This window comes from Lynx canadensis, chromosome A2 (genome assembly GCF_007474595.2).
Source record: "Lynx canadensis isolate LIC74 chromosome A2, mLynCan4.pri.v2, whole genome shotgun sequence".
In the NCBI taxonomy this organism is placed as follows: Eukaryota; Metazoa; Chordata; class Mammalia; order Carnivora; family Felidae; genus Lynx; species Lynx canadensis.
Genome location: NC_044304.2, coordinates 116,301,499 through 116,321,844, shown reverse-complemented (window position 1 = coordinate 116,321,844; position 20,346 = coordinate 116,301,499). Strand labels below are relative to the sequence as shown.

The 20,346-nt window shown below is 40.1% G+C and overlaps 2 protein-coding genes across 2 annotated transcripts in view; one reads left to right on the top strand and one right to left on the bottom strand.

Moving 5' to 3' along the window:
• GSDME (gasdermin E) overlaps positions 1–11,666 on the top strand; it is a 67,074-nt gene extending 55,408 nt beyond the window's left edge. Inside the window, exons 9-10 of the mRNA XM_030308109.1 lie at positions 6,083–6,156; positions 10,319–11,666. Coding sequence (XP_030163969.1) covers positions 6,083–6,156; positions 10,319–10,549 — 305 coding nt within the window. The 3' untranslated portion in view covers positions 10,550–11,666. The remainder of the gene's footprint in view (positions 1–6,082; positions 6,157–10,318) is intronic.
• A 4,283-nt stretch (positions 11,667–15,949) lies between these two features.
• MPP6 (membrane palmitoylated protein 6) overlaps positions 15,950–20,346 on the bottom strand; it is a 112,501-nt gene continuing 108,104 nt past the window's right edge. Inside the window, exon 12 of the mRNA XM_030308108.1 lies at positions 15,950–20,077. Coding sequence (XP_030163968.1) covers positions 19,901–20,077 — 177 coding nt within the window. The 3' untranslated portion in view covers positions 15,950–19,900. The remainder of the gene's footprint in view (positions 20,078–20,346) is intronic.

Here is a 20,346-nt window from a genome sequence, read left to right as displayed (position 1 = left end):
ATATATTTGCATTTCTATCTCTTTATTCTTTGCCTCTTTACTAGTGCTTTTGGTTTGTGGTTACCATTAGGTGTGTACATAACATCTTCTGCATGTAGCAGAACATAACATAGCATAACATCTTCTGCATGTAAGTTGGTTACTTATGTTTGAACCCATTCATTACTCCTTCTTTCTCAATGTTTTAAGTACATGGTGTCATATTTTATGTCTTTTTTTGTGAGTTCCTTGACTGTTTTTTCACAGAAATACTCATTTTTATTGCTTTTGTGTTTTTGACCTTCATACTGTCATTTTTTAATCTTTCCTTTCTAGTCAGAGTCCCCTTTAGTATTTCTTGCAGGGCTGGTTTAATGGTCATGAACTTCTTTAGTTTTTGCTTATCTGGGAAAATCTTTATCTCTCTTCTATTCTAATGATAGCCTTGCTGGACAGTGTTCTTGGCTGCTGATTTTTCCCACTCAGTACTTTGAATATATCCTGCCACTCCCTTCTGGCTTGGAAAGTTTCTGCTGAAAAATCCAGGTAGCCTTATGGTGTTTTCTTTTGTATGTAACTGGTTACTTTGTCTTGCTGCTTTTATTCTTAAATTTTTATTTACCTATTTATTTGTTTGACAGAGTGCAAGCAAACAAGTGGGGGAAGGGCAGAGGGAGGGAGAGAGAATCTTAAATGGGCTCCATGCCCAGTGCAGAACCCAATACTGAGGCTTGCTCCCACAACCCTCAGATCATGACTTGAGCTGAAATCAAGAGTTGGATGCTTAAATGACTGAGCCACCCAGGTGCCCCTGTCTTTTAATATTTTTTCATTATCACTATATTTTGCCATTTTAATTACAGTATGTCTTGGTGTGCATCTGCTTTTGCTGATTTAGTTGGAGGTTCTCTGTGCCTCCCGAATCTGGATATCTGTTTCCTTCCCTGAATCAGGGTAATTTTCAGCTATTATTTCTTCAAATAAATTTTCTGGCTCCTTTTCTCTCTCTGCTTCTTCTGGAACTCCTATAATGTGAATGTCATTACATTTGATGGAGTCACTGAGTTTCCTAAGTCTATTCTTGTTTTGCATAATTATTTTTTCTCTTTTGTTCAGCTTGATTTCTTTCCATTACTGTCTTTTCTATCATTAATTGATTCCTGTGTTTTCTCCAGCCTGATATTCATTCCATCAAGAATGTTTCTCATTTTGTTTATTGAGCCCTTTATCTCTGCTATGTTATTCCTTATCTCTGGGTTAATGGTCTCCCTAGTGTTCTCCACTCTTTTCTCAAGTCCTATGAGAATCCTTAGGGTCACAGCTTTAAATTCTTTACCAGGCATGGTACTATATATCTGTTTTTCTTAGAACTTCTGAGGTAGCCTTGTCTTTTCATTTGGGACAAAATGTCTTATTTTGTCTAAGTCTCTGTGCCTGTTTCGTTGTTAGGAAAGTTAGCTACATCTTCTGTTCTTACCCTTAGGTAAGGGCTTTATGAAGAAGAGATCCTGTAGTGCTCTGCAGTGTAATGGCCCCTGTTCCCCAAGGCCTGGTGATTCCAGGAGTGTCTCTAATGTGTCCTGGCTACTTTATCCTTCAGACTAGTCTGCAGAGGCTCTCTTTGTCTGTTGTGGACAGAGTTTGGTCCTTGGCCTGAGTTGGTGTGTTTAACTAGGTGTGCTCTGATCTGCTTGTTAATGAGATCTATTGCTGCTGCCACTGGAACAGAGGCCTCACAAAACGTGTAAGTCAGGACATGCAGTGTTGTCAGGAATTTGGGGCCCTCTTCTGAAGGGGGGGCCTGCTGGGAATGGGGCAAGCATGACTGGAAAGTGTGGTTCTTGCAGAGCATGAAGCTAGGTATAATTGAGTTAAGTACCAAGTGTTGGCATTACACTTTTTAGAACTTTAAAATTTTTTTACATGTTTTTATTTATTTGTGTGAGAGAGAGAGACAGAATGCAAGCTGGGCAGGGGCAGAAAGAAAGGGAGACACAAAATCCAAAGCAGCCTCTAGGCCTTGAGCTGTCAGTACAGAGCCCAATGCAGAGCTGGAACTCGTAAACCACAAGATAATGACCTGGGCCGAAGTTGGATGCTCAACCGACTGAGCCAGCCAGGTGCCCCTTGCCCTGGTTGCTACAGGTGACTCTGCTTTTATGTTAATGGGAGGGGTAGGGGAAGGCATTTGCCAGTTCCTATGTTCTCAGAGGGGTCTCTCCATGAACACTGTCTCTCTAGAACATGCTCTCAGATGAGCAACTAACCTCCTCAGTGTGTGCCCCAAGACACTCTTCAGATTGCTATTTCATGCTGTATGTCTGCAGGCTATTTGGGGCTGCTCTTGAAGAGAAGGCAGGCGATGTCCTTTAAAAATCGGGGCTTTAAGCACCACTGGTTGCAAGAACTCAGGAAGTAAGTGCCCTTTTGCTTTCCAAGCCGATTGCTGTGGGGATTCATTTTTTCTGTGTGCTCCCCTGTGTTTCACCCTTCTCTGTGACCACTGCTCCTTCCATTCTGCGGTTGCCATGATCCATTTCTCTCTCAAGCCACAACTCTGGACTCTATCTTTTTGATGTGGCCTCTTCTCTACCTTTAGTTGTGGAGTTTATTCTGCCAGTCTTCATATAGATTTCTGGCGTCCTTAGGATGATATGATAGTTGTCTAGTATTTGTGGGATGCAGCAAGCCTAGGTTCCTCCTACTCAGCTGCCATCTTCCCCTTCTTCTTCAAGTAGGCCTGTCATGGGAAAACTGGGGGTAGTAGGCAGCCAAGAACTCTCTCCATTTGTTACTGTCCCATGGGGCCCAGGATCTCAAGCCTGCTCACCACCAGAGCCAGGTGATCAAGAGGTATTCTCTGGCTGGCAGCCATAAAAACTAGAGCATCAGACCTGTGCAATGGCTCCCCTCCAGGAGATATTGGTGCTCTGGAGTGTGGTAGAGGAAGGATGCAAAGATGGTAAGCACTGGCAGCTATCTATCCTTACAGTGTACTCCAGCAGGCCTCTCCTCTGTTTGAGGTGTCTGCCCTTTAGATTGCTGCTTGTTTCTTTTTTAATGTTTGTTTTTGAATGACAGTGTGAGCAGGGAGTGGCACAGAGAGAGGGAAACACAGAATCCAAAACAGGCCCCAAGTTCTGAGTCTGGATGTGGGGCTCAAACCCATAAACTGTGAGATCATGACCTGAGCTGAAGTTGGATGCTTAGCTGACTGAGCCACACAGGCACCCCCAGATTGCTGCTTTAAGATAACAAGCCTGTTGCACAGAAAGTCTGGACACCTGTCAAAGGGCTGCCTTGGTGTAGGTAAGTCCATGTGCAAGGCTTTAATGAACCATTTCTCAGTTTGCTATAGCCTTGTGGGTCTCAAGGACATGAGCCCCATTGGCTTTCAAAGCTAGAGGTGTAAGGAGCTGGTTCCTGCGGTGCCTGTCTTAAAAATGTAGGGTTCAAACTCTTTGCTTTTCATAGAGAAGCTTTTAAGTTCTCTCCCAATTGTGGGTCACTGTGCCAAAGGTGGGGTTTATGGTGACTTTGTGGCTCAGCCTTTCTTACCTGCTTCAATGTGGGATGTTCCTTGCTTGCCAGATGTGTAGGAGTTGCTCTGGTGGTTGTGGGTTTTTTTTCAGAGGATATTGTTCCATATGTAGCTGGAGATTTGGGGCACCACAGGAAGAGGTGGGTTCAGGATCTTCCTACATTGCATCATGAACCAGTCTCTTCATGCTTAACTTATCCAGCATCTTGCCTGTGTCTGGAACTCTTCCTCAACCACTTTGTGACCTTAAGTGTGAACTCCTCAGGTCTCATTTGTAAAGAGTCAGAATACAGAAGAGCAGTCAAAATAAATCATTTCAACTCAAGAAATACTGAAGAGGCCTCTTATGTGTTGTAGGCACTGCTAGGTGTTGAGATAGGGGAAGATAATCATCTGCACCCACAGGGAAGTTAAAGTAGTAAAATTAGTTGGTATGGTTTGTAAAGCAGATGCTGTTATTTCATCCTTCTCTCCTTACCACCATTGCTCAAAATAGTGAATGACTATCCTCCTAACCTGGAACTAAAGTATTTCTAAGAATAAGGGAGAGTGGATGATGACTACATGGGACTCAGGAGCCAGAAAAGTGAGGGAATGGAAGCATAAACACGGGAGATGACGTGTGACAGTGGCTCGGCCAGGACATGATCATGTTCCAGGTGACTTTGTCACTGCCCTTCCTGGTCCTGTGATCTTTCCACCTGGGGTCATATATTTACCAGCTGCATCTTCCTGATTTGGGATAAGGGCCTGCTTGATAATTCATGGACTGTGGACCCTCTCTGTGGGCAAATGCACACACAACATTTAAATTTTTTTTTTTTTCAACGTTTATTTATTTTTGGGACCGAGAGAGACAGAGCATGAACGGGGGAGGGGCAGAGAGAGAGGGAGACACAGAATCGGAAGCAGGTTCCAGGCTCTGAGCCATCAGCCCAGAGCCCGACGCGGGGCTCGAACTCACGGACCGTGAGATCGTGACCTGGCTGAAGTCGGACGCTTAACCGACTGCGCCACCCAGGCGCCCCGCACACACAACATTTAAATGCAATTTTCGGGGGTTCTCAAGAGGGAGAACTGCCTTATCTTCCTAGCAGCATTTCTGTCTTAGAAATGGGCTATATTTCATTGTACTCTGCTGGGCCACAGCCTTGGTGACATATTGCTATTTATAAATAAGGCTGCTAACGAATGCAGGAAATGGAGGGAGTTCATGAGTGGTCCCTGGACCAGATGATGCAACAGGTGACTCATTTCTCTCTTTGCCTTTCCAGTTCAAAGGTTATAGCCTGAGGGATTTGGGTTCTCTTAGAACTGCGTCTGTTTTTATCCTGGTTGGTATTTAAAATCCATTTTGAATAACATTGATGTGGATTTCCTTTTCCTGGGACTTGGCAGGGCCCTTCCAGTGTAGCCCTCAGCCTCATCACAGCCCTGCACCAACTCATTGTGCCATTGGTGCCCCTTGTGTCAAGCTAGTGTGGGTGGCTGGGGGGGATCTGCAGTGCCACCCCTTTATCCAGCCATGTTGCATTTTTCTCCCCAAAATGACTAGTGACCTGAGTGGAAGGAACCCTTCACAGTTTACTTGGTTCTCTGGCATATGCAGAAACAAAACTATGGTCAAATGAGGAAACATGCTCAGAGAGGTATACCCAAAGTCCTACCCTAAATATGTAGCAGAGCTCAAACACAGCTCTTATCACCAAATCTTAGGTTCTATTTTTTTTTTTTTTTTGGGTGAAAAAATTTAGATTTAGCCAGCTGGATTCCATGTAGATGATCTCAATTTCATTGGCAATAGTCAAAGCATCATAGTGAGGAGCCAGTTGAACATATGCTGCCTTCTCTCCATTGGGCCTGATGGAGGTGTTGATCTTGGCCACATCAATGTCATACAGCTGCTTCACAGCCTGTTTTATCTGGTGCTTGTTGGCTTTGACCTCCATAATGAACACAAGTGTGTTATTCTCTTCTGTTTCCTTCATGGCTGACTCAAGATTAGGGGGAACTTGATGATGGCATAGTGGTCAAGCGGGTTTCTCCTGGCCAGGGGGCACTCTTTTGAGGGTATTTGGGCTGCCTCTGGAGACACAGTGTCTTGGCCTGTTGGAAGGTAGGTGACGTTAGATTTGTGTGTGTTGTGTGTGTGTGTGTGTGTGTGTGTGTGTGATTTCAGCACCCTTTTCTTGGCCTTCAAAGCCTTTGCTTTGGCTTTGGGAGGGGCACAAGCTTCCTTCTTCACCTTTGTTGTCTTTAAGAAAAGGTAGGTTCTACTTTTCTACATAAATTTGCTTTTCCTTGAGTCTGTACAGTTCTTCCTGATTGGCAAATTGAATGTCAAGGACTATCCTCTAGTGAACACAGAGCTGGTTACCTGGTTCCCACCTAAAAGGCCTTTGCTGCCTCTTTAGCACCTTTCATTTTTTCAGTAATTACTGAGACTGAGGATGTTCTCTGCCTGGCTGATGGGAGAGCACTAAAGTATAAATTAGGTACAATTCAGGGGCTGGCCTGTTCCCATGGGTTTTTTGGACAGTGACTGATGTTTGTCTCCTGCAGAAATGCCAGACAATGCAGCGGTTCTGCTGGGTGCTTGCTGTAAACTCCAGATTATTCCTGCGCTGTGTCACTTGGTAAGAAACCTCTCAGATGGGACCTGGGGATGGGCACCCGACAACTGATAAAAACACCTTTAGGATTTCTCATCCATAACAGCCCTTCAAGATAGGTTAAACAGATGTTATTAACTCCACTTTTTTTTTGTATCACACTGTCCACATCACACCACACACCCTACCCTATGGGAAGACTGAGATCGAGAGGAAAAGGATTTGTACAAAGAACTTGTTAGCAGGGTAGGACTCTCAACTTTGCCGTTAGATTCCAAATCTCATGTTTTTCCCAGTGTTTGGAGAATTTTGGTCAAGGTTTGGTTGCAACATTGCAGGGAAGGAACCTGACACCATTTGGCAGGGTTATGGTTAGGCCAGTTGGATACAGCTCTGCCTCAAATTCACCAGGAAGGTATTTAAGAGGAGACTGGTCTCAGAGTTAGGTAGTGATGACCTTAGCCCTGGAGAGTCAAGATTAAGCCTTACCTTTTTAAGTTACAAATTGGGTCATTAATAGAAGGAACCATCAATACACTGCCCAGAAGTCACTCAAATGGGGCAGGTGTTGCTCAGCCTGGGGCAGAGAACAAAAGCATACCAGGCTAGATTATTTTAAGGTCTGGTTACTTACAAAGAGTCAAAACGAACATGCTTTGTAGGCTAAAAAATCCAAAGCTCAGAGCTCTGCTCCCAGATCTGGGAAGTAGGTATTGAGATTAAGTGCCTGGACAGGACCCTGAAATTTGTTATCCATCTAGCCTGAGAACTTGGAGCACCATGCTTAGTGCCTTGGGTACTTCTCTGAATAGCAAAGACATCTGAACAAGGGCATTGTTCCAAGGAACAGTTTACAGCCCATTCACAACTGAAAGCAGTTTCTTTTTTTTTATTTTTTATTTTTATTTTATTTATTTTTATTTTTATTTTTTTTTATATATTTTTTTTTTTTATGAAATTTATTGACAAATTGGTTTCCATACAACACCCAGTGCTCATCCCAAAAGGTGCCCTCCTCAATACCCATCACCCACCCTCCCCTCCCTCCCACCCCCCATCAACCCTCAGTTCTCAGTTTTTAACAGTCTCTTATGCTTTGGCTCTCTCCCACTCTAACCTCTTTTTTTTTTTTTTTTCCTTCCCCTCCCCCATGGGTTCCTGTTAAGTTTCTCAGGATCCACATAAGAGTGAAACCATATGGTATCTGTCTTTCTCTGTATGGCTTATTTCACTTAGCATTACACTCTCCAGTTTCCATCCACGTTGCTACAAAAGGCCATATTTCATTTTTTCTCATTGCCACGTAGTATTCCATTGTGTATAAATACCACAATTTCTTTATCCATTCATCAGTTGATGGACATTTAGGCTCTTTCCATAATTTGGCTATTGTTGAGAGTGCTGCTATGAACATTGGGGTACAAGTGCCCCTATGCATCAGTACTCCTGTATCCCTTGGATAAATTCCTAGCAGTGCTATGCTGGGTCATAGGGTAGGTCTATTTTTAATTTTCTGAGGAACCTCCACACTGCTTTCCAGAGCGGCCTGCACCAATTTGCATTCCCACCAACAGTGCAAGAGGGTTCCCGTGTCTCCACATCCTCTCCAGCATCTATAGTCTCCTGATTTGTTCATTTTGGCCACTCTGACTGGCGTGAGGTGATACCTGAATGTGGTTTTGATTTGTATTTCCCTGATAAGGAGCGACGCTGAACATCTTTTCATGTGCCTGTGGCCATCTGGATGTCTTCTTTAGAGAAGTGTCTATTCATGTTTTCTGCCCATTTCTTCACTGGGTATTTGTTTTTTCGGGTGTGGAGTTTGGTGAGCTCTTTATAGATTTTAGATACTAGCCCTTTGTCCGATATGTCATTTGCAAATATCTTTTCCCATTCCGTTGGTTGCCTTTTAGTTTTGTTGGTTGTTTCCTTTGCTGTGCAGAAGCTTTTTATCTTCATAAGGTCCCAGTAATTCACTTTTGCTTTTAATTCCCTTGCCTTTGGGGATGTGTCGAGTAAGAGATTGCTACGGCTGAGGTCAGAGAGGTCTGAAAGCAGTTTCTACCCACTGGTAGAGGAATTCTGGGTTCTTGTACTGTGACCACAAAAACTGAACTACTTGAAAACGTGCCAGCATGTTTGTTCTGGGGTCAGCTAAGGGTAAAGGCTGGTGGTGTAGTTATGAAAACAGTATCATCTATTTGTCTGTAATGATGAGCATAGCAGTAACTTTGCACTTAGCATTTCCCAGGGTCCTAAGATTTACAAAATTATCTACTGCATTCAGGAAATACTTCCTGAATTGTGTGTATATTACTGCAAGACCACATTAGCTAATTCCCTTTCCCAACAAACTCATACTTCATTGTCATCTTCCTTGTAGTCTGCGTTAGATCTGGTCATCCAAGTTCTGCTTTGTTGGTCTAAAGGTAGCCACATTTAGGGTTCTAGAATGGCTGGTATTCTGCAGTGGCACAAAAGCCCACAGTCATTTGTGTGGTTTTGGGGAGCTGTTCAACATAGACAAAGAATTTTTCTTTTGAAGAATTTCCTGGGTATCTTCACATAATCTGCCCTAGATACTGCAGCAACGCTAAAGACAATGAGGCTCCTGCCTTCTGAACGAATTTGGGTATTGTGTTTCTTATAGGGATTTACTTAGAACAGGGTACAAAATTCTACCTGTATTCCTGTCTTCTCTTATCTGGTGGCCAGAATAACTTTGAGAGCCTTTCAGAAGGGCTTTGGGAAGAACGGCATCAGATACACTAATGTGTTTGCCAAACTGGGAAGAAGGTGAGTTAGAGACTGCTAATTCTGCACCTGCCCCCACCCTTTGGGTGACTGTAATCTTTTATACCTAGAAGGGTCTCTGGACCCATGGGCCCGGCAGATATTCAGAGTAGGAAGCTGGATGCTGCTCAGCCCCTGTCCACTAGACTCCAGACACAGCCTGCTAGAGGCAGTCTTGAGGCTGTGCCAGTAGAGCTCATTCTTTTTTTTTTTTATTTTTTATTTTTTAAAAAAAAAATTTTTTTTTCAACGTTTTATTTATTTTTGGGACAGAGAGAGACAGAGCATGAACGGGGGAGGGGCAGAGAGAGGGGGAGACACAGAATCGGAAACAGGCTCCAGGCTCCGAGCCATCAGCCCAGAGCCTGACGCGGGGCTCGAACCCACGGACCGCGAGATCGTGACCTGGCTGAAGTCGGACGCTCAACCGACTGCGCCACCCAGGCGCCCCAGTAGAGCTCATTCTTAAATCGCTGGGATGTGGTGCTCAAAGAGCAAGCCTGGTCCACTCTGAAGTCAAACAGAGTTGATGGTCTTGACCAAAAGCTGATGTTAAGCCTGTGGTAATTACTTTTATCAAACGCGTGCTGCACTTCTGCCATGGGGCAAGTTTTAGTAAGGTTATCATTGCTCAGGACATTTCTGGAAATTTTTTGGATTCCCTTCATTTTTTATTTTAAATTTTACTCTCTACATAATTGGATCTGGTTTTCAATGCCTGTGTTAAAAATCTGAGAACTTGCAATTAGAGCAGCAGCTGAAGTGAACTCTCATTCAGCACATTGAGGCCCTATGTTCTATGACAGACCAGCCTCCTAAAAAGCTTAGATTTTAGAAAACAGACTAAACAGTGACTATCTTCAGAAAGACAGTAGGGTAATAGTCGTTGGGATATGGGGGTGGAGGGAAGATCAGGAAAGGCTGTTCTGACGTGGCATTTCAATGGACCATGAGAGAGGAGAAGAAAAGGTCTATGTGGAACTCTAGAGAAGAGTATCCCAGGTAGAAGGAATAGCAAAAGAAAGGTTCTTGAGGCAGGAAGCATAACTAAACTGTGGTACTTATCCCTTTGAGATCATCAAGCAGCTGTATAGGAAATCTAATATCATTAAATAAACAATACATACTGTGTGTATGGGAAAGTTACATTCTGAACTTCCTATCTCCTGAAGTTAAGGGATCTAGGAGAAGATACAGAGTTCAGAGAGTAGAAGGACTGTCAGAACTGCAGGCAAATTGGAAAACTCAGGCATAAGGTCAGGGCCCAGGTCACATAAATCTTGTTATTTGTTACATCTTAAGGGTGCTCCTTTTGAGGAATGTAAAAAACTATTTTTTCTCTGTGGATTTTCTATAACATTTTAAGTGAATTTGCTTAAACATGTCATTTCAGTTTCATGGTCTCTCGGCTGATGGAGTATCTGATCTTAAAAACCCAATCTTGGCTCCTCTGAAGGATATAGAAAGGTTTGGCATCGCACAGCGTTTGTTTGCCACAGTCAACGTGAACCTGGAGAGACTGCCGTCATCCATAAAAGTTGTCACCGAGGAGGACCCCAACACTGTCCCACGAATTCTTTATATAAGCCTCCGTGGGCTCTGTGCTTTACGCAGAGCACATTAATAACATGTGAATTAGAAGTACAAGACCATCAAAGTTAGGTATTTTTCAGAATTGTTAAGATACTACTGAGTTTAGCTACCAAGAGGCCCAGTGTCTAAGGTAACTCCAGCACCCACAGGGTTGAGAACTCTAAGCTGTTGTTTAGTTAAAATCCTTTTCTACAGCGAGATAGGTCCATCTATCACTTCCTTTCATAAACAAAGACAGCTGAGTCTATAGAACATGTGCTGATTGAGGAAATGAACTGTAAATACCACTACAGTATACATATTCCTCTGCTGAATAAAATTAAAATCTCATAGCAGGACACCCTTCCTTAGGGGTCTAGCTATATACATTTCATTTTTGTCATGCTTTGACTAACATACCAATTCTAGGTCTAGAACAATGCTGATTTCCTATGCATTCTGGATGTTTAATTTGTAAAATACTACATATTTTAATTCTGTCTTGACATTCTTCTATAAAAATGCATGGAATGTCTCTTTAGTGCCCTTGATTCCATTGCTAATATCCACTGGGGACCTGAAATCCCTTCTTTCCCTTAGTAAAAAGTAGCTAGGACCTCCTGCCAGAGGTCTGACTTTAGGAGCAGGGAGGATGAGAAGTCGCAGTTGTTGAAGAGAAACATGTTACTCAGCATGCATATATATATATATATATATATATATATATATAGACACACACATATACATATACATATATATATAAATAACCTTGTCATCTACTCGAATGTTAAAATGGAAGAGATGAAGCAAACAACGCTTTCATTGCTTCAGTCAAAAATGAGACTAAATCTTAGGACGCATGAGGAAAAAAATTGCACATTGTGTGGCAACAACAAAAAAAGCACCTTAAAGGAATCTGCAGAAATGGAAATAGTTGCGCTACAGCTGTGGCACTATACATTGCCTTTCTGGCTTTCTGAAATAAACTTTTATAAACAACAAACTGAGGACAGATTGTGTAAGAAGAATCTACTTGTATAAAAAATAGATACACATGTACCACAGTGCAATGGGAGCTTCCTTTAAGAGTCCACAAGAAGGGGCACCTGAGTGGCTCAGTCAGTTAAGCATCTGACATCGGCTCAGGTCATGATCTCCCGGTTCATGAGTTCAAGCCCCACATTGGGCTCTGGGCTGACAGCTCAGAGTCAAGAGCATGCTTCGGATTCTGTCTCCCACTGCCTGTCCCTCCGCCATTTGCACTGTGCCTTTCCATTGTCTCAAAAATAAATAAACATTAAAAAAGCCCACAAGAAACCTGACAGTGGCTCCTTGGGGGAAGAGAGAGGAGTTAGAAGTTGGGGCAAGGCTAGGGGAGTTACCCTTCTGTTCCTGTTAGAATTTTGTATGCATGAGCCTCTAAGTTGAAATGAACCAACTAACACCACCCCAAAGCAACAAAAACTAAAGATGCCATCCCAGGATGTGCCTATACTGCTACAGGTGTTCCTAGCCACCCTGCCACCCCCCAGTTACTGCCATTCCTTAGCAGACCCCAATGTAATGTTGTGGACAAAGTAGTGCTGGGCCTCCAAAAGGCTCTTCTAACTGGAATCTTCATCACTACATATAATTATTAACTGTAAATGTACCTTTATTTACTGCTTGAGATCAAGGACTATTAAAAATAGTTACATTTGGAAACAAGTTCCAGTAGACTAGATCACCTAGAAAACAGAAAATAGGGTAATACTTCTGAAGAGGCCAGCCACCTTCACTCAGATGTTTCCATGACCACTCCTCTTTCCTAAGTGGGTGCAGAAAGAAACACATTAGCTAGTGTGGTATGGCCCTGGAACAGTCCCTCAGAGGGGTCCAGAATGTAATAATCCCTGGAACCTGTGAACATGTTACCTTACATGCCAAAAAGGGACTTCACAGGTGTTCTTCAGGTTACAGACCTTAAGATGGACAGATTATCTGGGTGGGCCCTTAAAAGAAAAAAGGCAGAGAGATACTTGGCCAAAGAAAATGCAGGAAAGATGTGGCATAAGAAGGACTCAGTGCTGTTGCTAGCTCTGGGACAGGAGAGGTCAGTTCAAAAACAAGAGTGCAGTCCACCTGACAGCCAGGAAGGAAGAGGGGACCTGAGTTCTACAACACCATGGAACTGAAGTCCGCCAACAACCCACAGGAGCCGGGAAGCAGATTCTCTCTCCAGCAGTAAGAGCCAGGGCAGGCCCTGGGAAATGTCTCAATTTTAGTTTGGCGAGACCCATGTTGGATTTCCATCCTACAGAACTAAGTCTGTGTTTTAAGCTGCTAAATTTGTGGTAATATTTTTACTGCAGTGGTAGAATACTGGCAGCGTAAGATGAAAGAATGAACGATAGAAGTGAGAAGTACACTGGACTAGCAGTTTCTGAAGTACAAGGTAGGGAATCCCAGAAACTTGCTTGAGAAAGAGTTGCAAAGTACCTTTTCTGGAAGCAGGCTTCATGCACTCACCCACAGTCATGCGTCTACCTCTTGGGCAGCCTGGCAGGTCCACCTCCCTTTTCCACCGCAGGCCTCAAGGGTGAGCTGTGTGCCCCAGCAGGCGTTGTCTTTCCCACCGGGGCTTCTCTTGCTTGGCTGGTCCTAGCATCTCACGCTATCTAAGCACAAAGGCCTTTTCTTGATCCTATATTTTAATCTTCCCTGTGTCTGCAGTTTCTTTTTCCTTGAGTACATCACCTTTGAAAGCCACCAAATCACTTGGGCTGGGACAAAGGAAACAACAGTTAGGGTTTCCTTGTTAAAGAAGAGAAGCAGGTGAAAAATTTATATATTTATTTTGGTGAGGAAAACAATGTTATTACAGGCTTTTTACAAAGATTATTAGCATTTAAAAGTAATTACCAAAGCTAATCTGATATCCTCTGTATTACCTCTAAACCTTAATTCTACCTATAAATGAAACACTGCATTGTTTGCAATATTAAATATTTATTTTTATATATACAAAAATAGTTTACCTGGAATATACAATCTCCCATGTTTGGACAGGATATGGAAATATGCAAAAAAAATTTATAGGGACAGTTTCTGAAAACTCAATACTTAATTGTACTGCAGGAAAATTTTATTTATACAAGAACAGCAGTAATGTTTCTTTTATACAGGAATAATACAATTACTTGGAAAGCAGCAGCAATCAAATTTTATTTTTAAACTTTTTCATTAGAAAACTTAAGCAGCTTGTTCAGCTTTTATTTTTAGGTTGCTAACAAGCATTTTGTCTTCTGTTAAAAAAAAAAAGTTCTACAACCATTTCAAAGACTAGAGGTTAAAAACAGCATGCATTTTTCAAAATAGAGATATACCAAACTGAAATGGGGAGGGGGGCCCCAAAGCAAGGTTTTCACATCAAATACTCACCATGGGCTCTAACAGAACTCAACATGCAGAAAACTACACTTGTTTTGCTGAACCCTAGTGCTCATTCTTCTCCAGCAAAACCCTAGATCCCACTTCCTTAAAAGTCAACATTACCAAAGAAACAGCAGTTGGTTGTTCTTTTTCAAAGAGGACACACAACCAAAAGGAATATTTATCTTATATTTCAATTACAGATGAGATGAGCTATTCTTCAAATTTGGTTCTACCTGAAAAGATGAAGGCATTCCTCATTTGGACCACGTTTACCAGAACAAGCTTTATGTCTTCAAAGCAACATTATTGTCCCACTGCCCGTCTCTCCTATTTAAGAATAAGACAAAACCCACATATGTTAACTGGTGATGACTTCTGGTTTAATAGTGGTAATTTATAGCTGAGGAGTTTTGAGTGCTCTGCTTTTTTCCACTTCCTCCAAGCTCTCAGGCCACCTTGACTGATAGGAGGAAAGCTAAATTTCAGGTATGACCTGCCATATTTGTAGGTTTCTGCCCCCAGAGTTTGCTGTGGCTAAAGTACAACAAAAATATCCAGTCCAACTTTTAAGATCAGACCTTTTAGCTTCTGCTTTGTGGCAACAACAATACCTATTCAGTAGGACTCAAGACAGGTTTACAAGCATGGAGTCAATTGCTCTCCCAAGTATTAAGTGGCATTTACATTAACTGTAGCTGTGTTCATTCAGTTTGTGCTAGAAATTAGAAAACAGTAAAAACTAGTAGGGGAAAAAAGGGAAGGAACTGTCACTTCTGGCTGACTGGCATGTGGAGGCAAGTCACATTCATCACAGCACAGCATTATCAGCCAACAGCCACGAAGCTATGAGAAAAGAATGCAACTAAGATATCTTCATATCGGATTCAAGGTCCACTAAGTGGGTCTAGCCAAACATTTCTCCCTACAAATAAACAGAGGCCTTTTAAACTTAATACTATGGGCTAAACAATAGGGCTGCAGTGATAAATTTCAGCCATAAGAATTAAGGTAGGGCAGCTTTAAGGGGGGCAAAGATTAGAATGTGGTTGGATGTAAGAGAGTACTGGATTGCTTAAATTTTGTGAGTAACAGCAAGAATTCGCTAAAGGTTTGGACTTAGAGGTGGCATTCTAAACTAAATGACTCTCCTGACCAACGCCACTGAGAGCAGATAAGGCCCTCTTCCAAGGCTGGAACTACAACCTCAGGGCTGTTTTAAAACTGGAGGTTAAGATTCTTGAATCGTATGTACCATTCATTATGTAACCTCTGAAAGAGATGCACTTTAAAAAAAAACTAAATGGTAAACAACCTCAATATAAGTGAATACATAAAATAAATGGATAAAGCAGCCTAATAAGGATTTCCCAGTCTAGCATTTACTATATCAGAGATACAAATTGCTTCTTGTAATTTAAGGTGAAGACAAATACTAAGCTAGCCTTATTTAGTGGAATATTAAAAGTAAAGGGAGATATAAATTTTATCAAAGGTCAGGTGGTCAAGAATCAGAATTAGGATCTCAGCTAGAAGTACACCATCTCTATTTTTAACAAAAGAGATTATTTTAAAGAAAGTACTGCCATGTACTGCAGGAGTGGTAGAGAACCATGCTTTAAAATTCTTACCTTGGAAATGAGATATCGTTCCTTCACTTTTTACTGTGTTAAAGACTCAATTTTGATTCTGTGCATTAAATAATTCCAGGAACACAAAAAAGTAACATAATGGATGGGAAATATTTAACAATGAATAAAACTTGAAGCTAACAAAAAATTTAAAAATCATCTTACCTTAAAGAATTAAAGAGTTATCTCCTTTAGATATGCAATGTATACTCAAAAACTCATATGCTGAATTATTAGTTGTATTCTTAAAAGTTTGTGAATAATAGGGGCACCTGGGTGGCTCAGTCAGTTAAGCGTCCGACTTCGGCTCAGGTCATGATCTCACGGTTTGTGAGTTCAAGGCCTGTGTCAGGCTCTGTGCTGAGAGATCAGAGCCTGGAGCCTGCTTTGGATTCTGTGTCTCCCTCTCTCTCTGCTCTTCCCCCGCTCATGCGCTCTCTCTCTCAAAAATAAATAAACATTAAAAAAAAGAAAGTTTGTGAATATTCACTTGTACTATATACAATAATGCCATTATTTAAAATACTGAATTTCTCCCAAAACTCAAAATGCAGATATTATTACACAGATATTTTCACAGCAAATCCATTGGAAGAGGAGGGCAGTTACCCCAATCTCTAAATCTGAGTCATATCACAAATTCATTTGAAAGCTTAAATAAGTATTTCCCAAGACAATGCCATTTAGAACTCTGTCCTTTTTCCTTAAGGAAATTGTTATAGTGATAATTTTCTGATCTGAATTTCATCATACATTTTTTTCAAAAAGGAGATTAGTATTTGCCTCAAGGTAAAACCAGAGTCTTATAAAACAACATGAAAAAAAAAGTTTCAGAAGGTCTAAGAATTTGGGAGTAAACATTTAAGGACACTAGCTATAATTACATGGGTAAACACATTTAGTTTTATTATTCATGTAGTTTGGGAAAGTTTTACATATTATACATATGGCTGTATATATATTATAATATATATGGTGACTGAGACATTTAAAAAATGACCTATATATGTACATAAAAGTTCAGGATTTCTTTTTTCATATTTAGTATAAAGATTCATTACTACAAAATTATTGGCTCCCTATCCTGTGATTTCTGGAAAATGGAGTGTTGTTTCAGAAGTCATAAAAGTACAATGTTAAGTAGATCACTATTTTGACCAATTTTTAGAACTTGATGTTCAATATTTACCAGTTTAAAGTAACTGTACCTAACTCCATGGCTATCCATCTTGAAAATCAACTCCAATTACTAGATTATGACACTTGTTGTTTTACCTAACAGTAAGTATCAATTTAATGAATTGTTAAAGCAAAGATCATCTTTTATTGTCATTAAGAAAGTATGGTCAAAGCAGTTAGTATCTGGCCATAATCTATAATGCTACCCTATTGTATTTTATTGCTAATTTGCATTATTTTCTAAATTTGTGTTAATCAATTTGCTCTTTTAAAGGAAAGTTGTCCTTATAAGTTACTATAAGTAAATTTACTAGATTCTAGAATCTAGATTCAGGCTACTATTGCTGTAGTTGTTCATGGGCTTATGATTTCTATTTTAAAAAGCTATGTTCAGCAATTGTATAGTTAGAATTGATAAAAGTAAACAAAGTCCTGATGTATTGGATTGATATTATCCAAATATCAAACAAATAGAGACTGCATAATCAAGGCATGGCTAGAACAAAAGTGAAACTCTACTTGCAATGCATCGCATGTATTCCACTAGTTACAGTGTTATATGGCTTACCCAGGAACATCAATTCTATGGGTATTTGTACATTTGAAAATAAAAAATATATATATATATACATAATATTTAGTTGTATGGAAATAGTCATGCCCTGAATGCTGAATGTGGACATTCATCTGTCTACAAAGAATGCTCATGTACATTAACGTATTGGCACGTTTCCCAAAAGCATATGCAGGTGCATGTGTATTTTAACTATTATCAGTTGTTCAACATCACTTTAAACCATTTCTCTTCGGTAAAGCTCATTATTTTGTATATTTCCCACAAGAGAGATTCACATTTCCTTGATTACAACTATACTCTTGTTGCCTTGGGAAACTACTGGGGCCCTTGGGACTCCTTGCCCCAGCAGAGATCTGCCAGGTCCTGCAGACTCAGAGGAGACTTCAGTTTCAAGTTCAATGACTCTATTGAGATACAATGAACTTCTCTGAATTTATTCTCTTCAGCTCTGGCATCTTGACTGAAATTAACTAAAGAGCATTATTTCATTTTATATTATGGGGAATCAAGTGTGTATTAATTAGTCATGAATACAATTTATAATAGAAATAATTCCTTTAAGTATAGACTATTTTCTAATATGCATTTTATGCTACATGATAAAGCTAAAAATATGTATGATGTAAAAATCATCTCTATCATGTCAAGACAGTTGAAATATTTTTGTGGATAAACTTGTGCTGTTATGATGATCGTACAGTTGTTCACAGAGGCTCCATGCAGCAGCATGAAGGCATACCATAGAAGACAGCACATTTCCTGAGAACATGAAAATGAAACTTCTCTTAAAATTTATAGTATGTTGAAACATTAAGTCATAAGATATTACCTTGACACTGTGCTTTGATTCAGGTTGCTTTGAGAAGCCAGAATTCTGATGTAAATATACGTCGTTTAAAAGTTACCAAAGTTATTAAAAGGGTATGATCCATTTTGCCACTGATGTCCTGTGCTAGGACAGAGAACATTAATTTGTGTTCTGGATATGAGATTCTAGAAAAAAATACCTATAGATTTCCACTCTTAACCATACAGCAACTTGGGCGTTGTTTCATTGTTAAAAAGATTTAAAGCAATGTGTGCATACTGCTTACTGCCGTGTATTTTCTCTTCCCTCTAAGTGCTCCTGGCTGGCATTCCATGTGACAGCTTTGCTGAGAAGAAAACAAATTCAACAGCCAGGTGTCTAATGCCTACCACTGACAAAGATGACCACTAATATTTAAGCACCTAACCTTTTAAGTGTGAATACTGTCCCTGTGAAAAGTTGGCAGCAATATAAAACATGGCTAACTTAGTTTAATGATGAGCTACATCTCTAAATATGTTTGAGGAAGAATATATACCATGTAAGAATCCTAAAGGGAGATACAAATGGAGATGAATCTTAAAAATCTGAGTATGTTAACGCATCTAAAGGAGGGGAGCTGTTTTGTTTTCCTAATCATTAAACAAAAAAGTACATTTCCTAACAGAAACGTAAAAATATATGAAACCTTTTTTAATATAATATTAATACATACAATGTACATATTATATAATGTATATATTACATATGGATGAAACGGCTTACAGTTATTTGCAAATCTTATAAATTGTTCAATGGATTTGGTTCTCAACACAACAGATTTAACAAATATTCTAACAATCACATCCCACTTCAAAAAAAGCACACTGATTGTTCACCAAATCCCCCACTTGCAAACTTAGAGGCATTTTAAAGCATCAAAAAAATTTGCAGAGGCATAATACATTTGCTGACCGTATCCTAATGAAAACCTGTTGAAAGCAGTAGGCTCATTTTTGTCAAATTTCTACATGTGAAAATAAATCAACTTTGTGTCAGTTTACGTGTTACAGGATAAGGCACTCTCTCAGCCTGCATGGCCTTGCTTGCTGGGGACACATTCACTCAAGCATCAGCCTGTCATGGCAACAAATGAGAGTGCCAACTATTGCTCTTCACTTTTCCCCTCAAGATAGAAATGAAGGGAAAAGAAACCAATATATTTGTTTAAATTAGAATGGATAGCCATCTATCTTTGAAATAATGAAGCATGTAGCGTTGAGCAGACTTTCAATGTCAGCCTTGGATGGCACTGACGTTAAAGTCCTGCTTCTGTAAGAACTTGTATTAGGAAAGAAGGCCAATAACTACAATTTTTTCCTAGGAGTAACTGACCCTTCACTAGTTGATACTGAACCAAAGGACAGCTTTACAAAACTATTTCAAGTATTCATTATCACAGTGAAAATGGGAGACCAATATGAGAATGAAGGATTTGAAAATTCCTTTGATGAAAAAGGCAAGGGTACTAAATCAAAACATATACAAAATGCTTCAACGCATTTCTTTATGTGGTATGAATAGAAATATTATCCATAAAAAGTTAGAAAAATTAAGATAAATTATATATTAGTACACCTTCCCAACCACATTTTATATAAAAATTCAGAATAGTGTACTGGTATTTCAATCTACACAATAAAAATGCCTAAACTTGGCAGATATTGTCTATCTGTTCATGTATTTTCTCAGTAGAAGGCTTATTTGTTGCAGTCACTTTTAAAAAGTTTTATTTCCATTCTGAACCTTAGTGAATCATCAGTAAACCCAGCTGATTGGGACCCACTGTGGCTCCATTCTCAGCTTCTCTATGGCAGTTTGTAGTTTTTCAAAGGCTTTGTCTAGATTGTCGTTTACGATGATCAAATCAAAATAGTGGTTGTATGCTCTCTGAATTCGTGCACTTTCATCCACGGTTTTCTTCAAGTCAGAGTCCTGTCAAAGAGTGTTAAAAGGAAATGTTTCTATCATAAGGTGTATTTGCTTGCTCAAACACCAAAGTGAATGTAAGAACTAAGTACATTGGACTTTTATTTATGGTGATTAATATTAATTCTCAAAATCTAATTTATATAGTGTTGAAAAAAACATTACCATATGTTCATATCCTAGTCTTTACAGCAGAGTTCATGTTTGCTTTATGAGTATTCTCTATCTTCTATTTCATTGATCTTAGGAAAATATTCCTAATTAAACAACTGCTG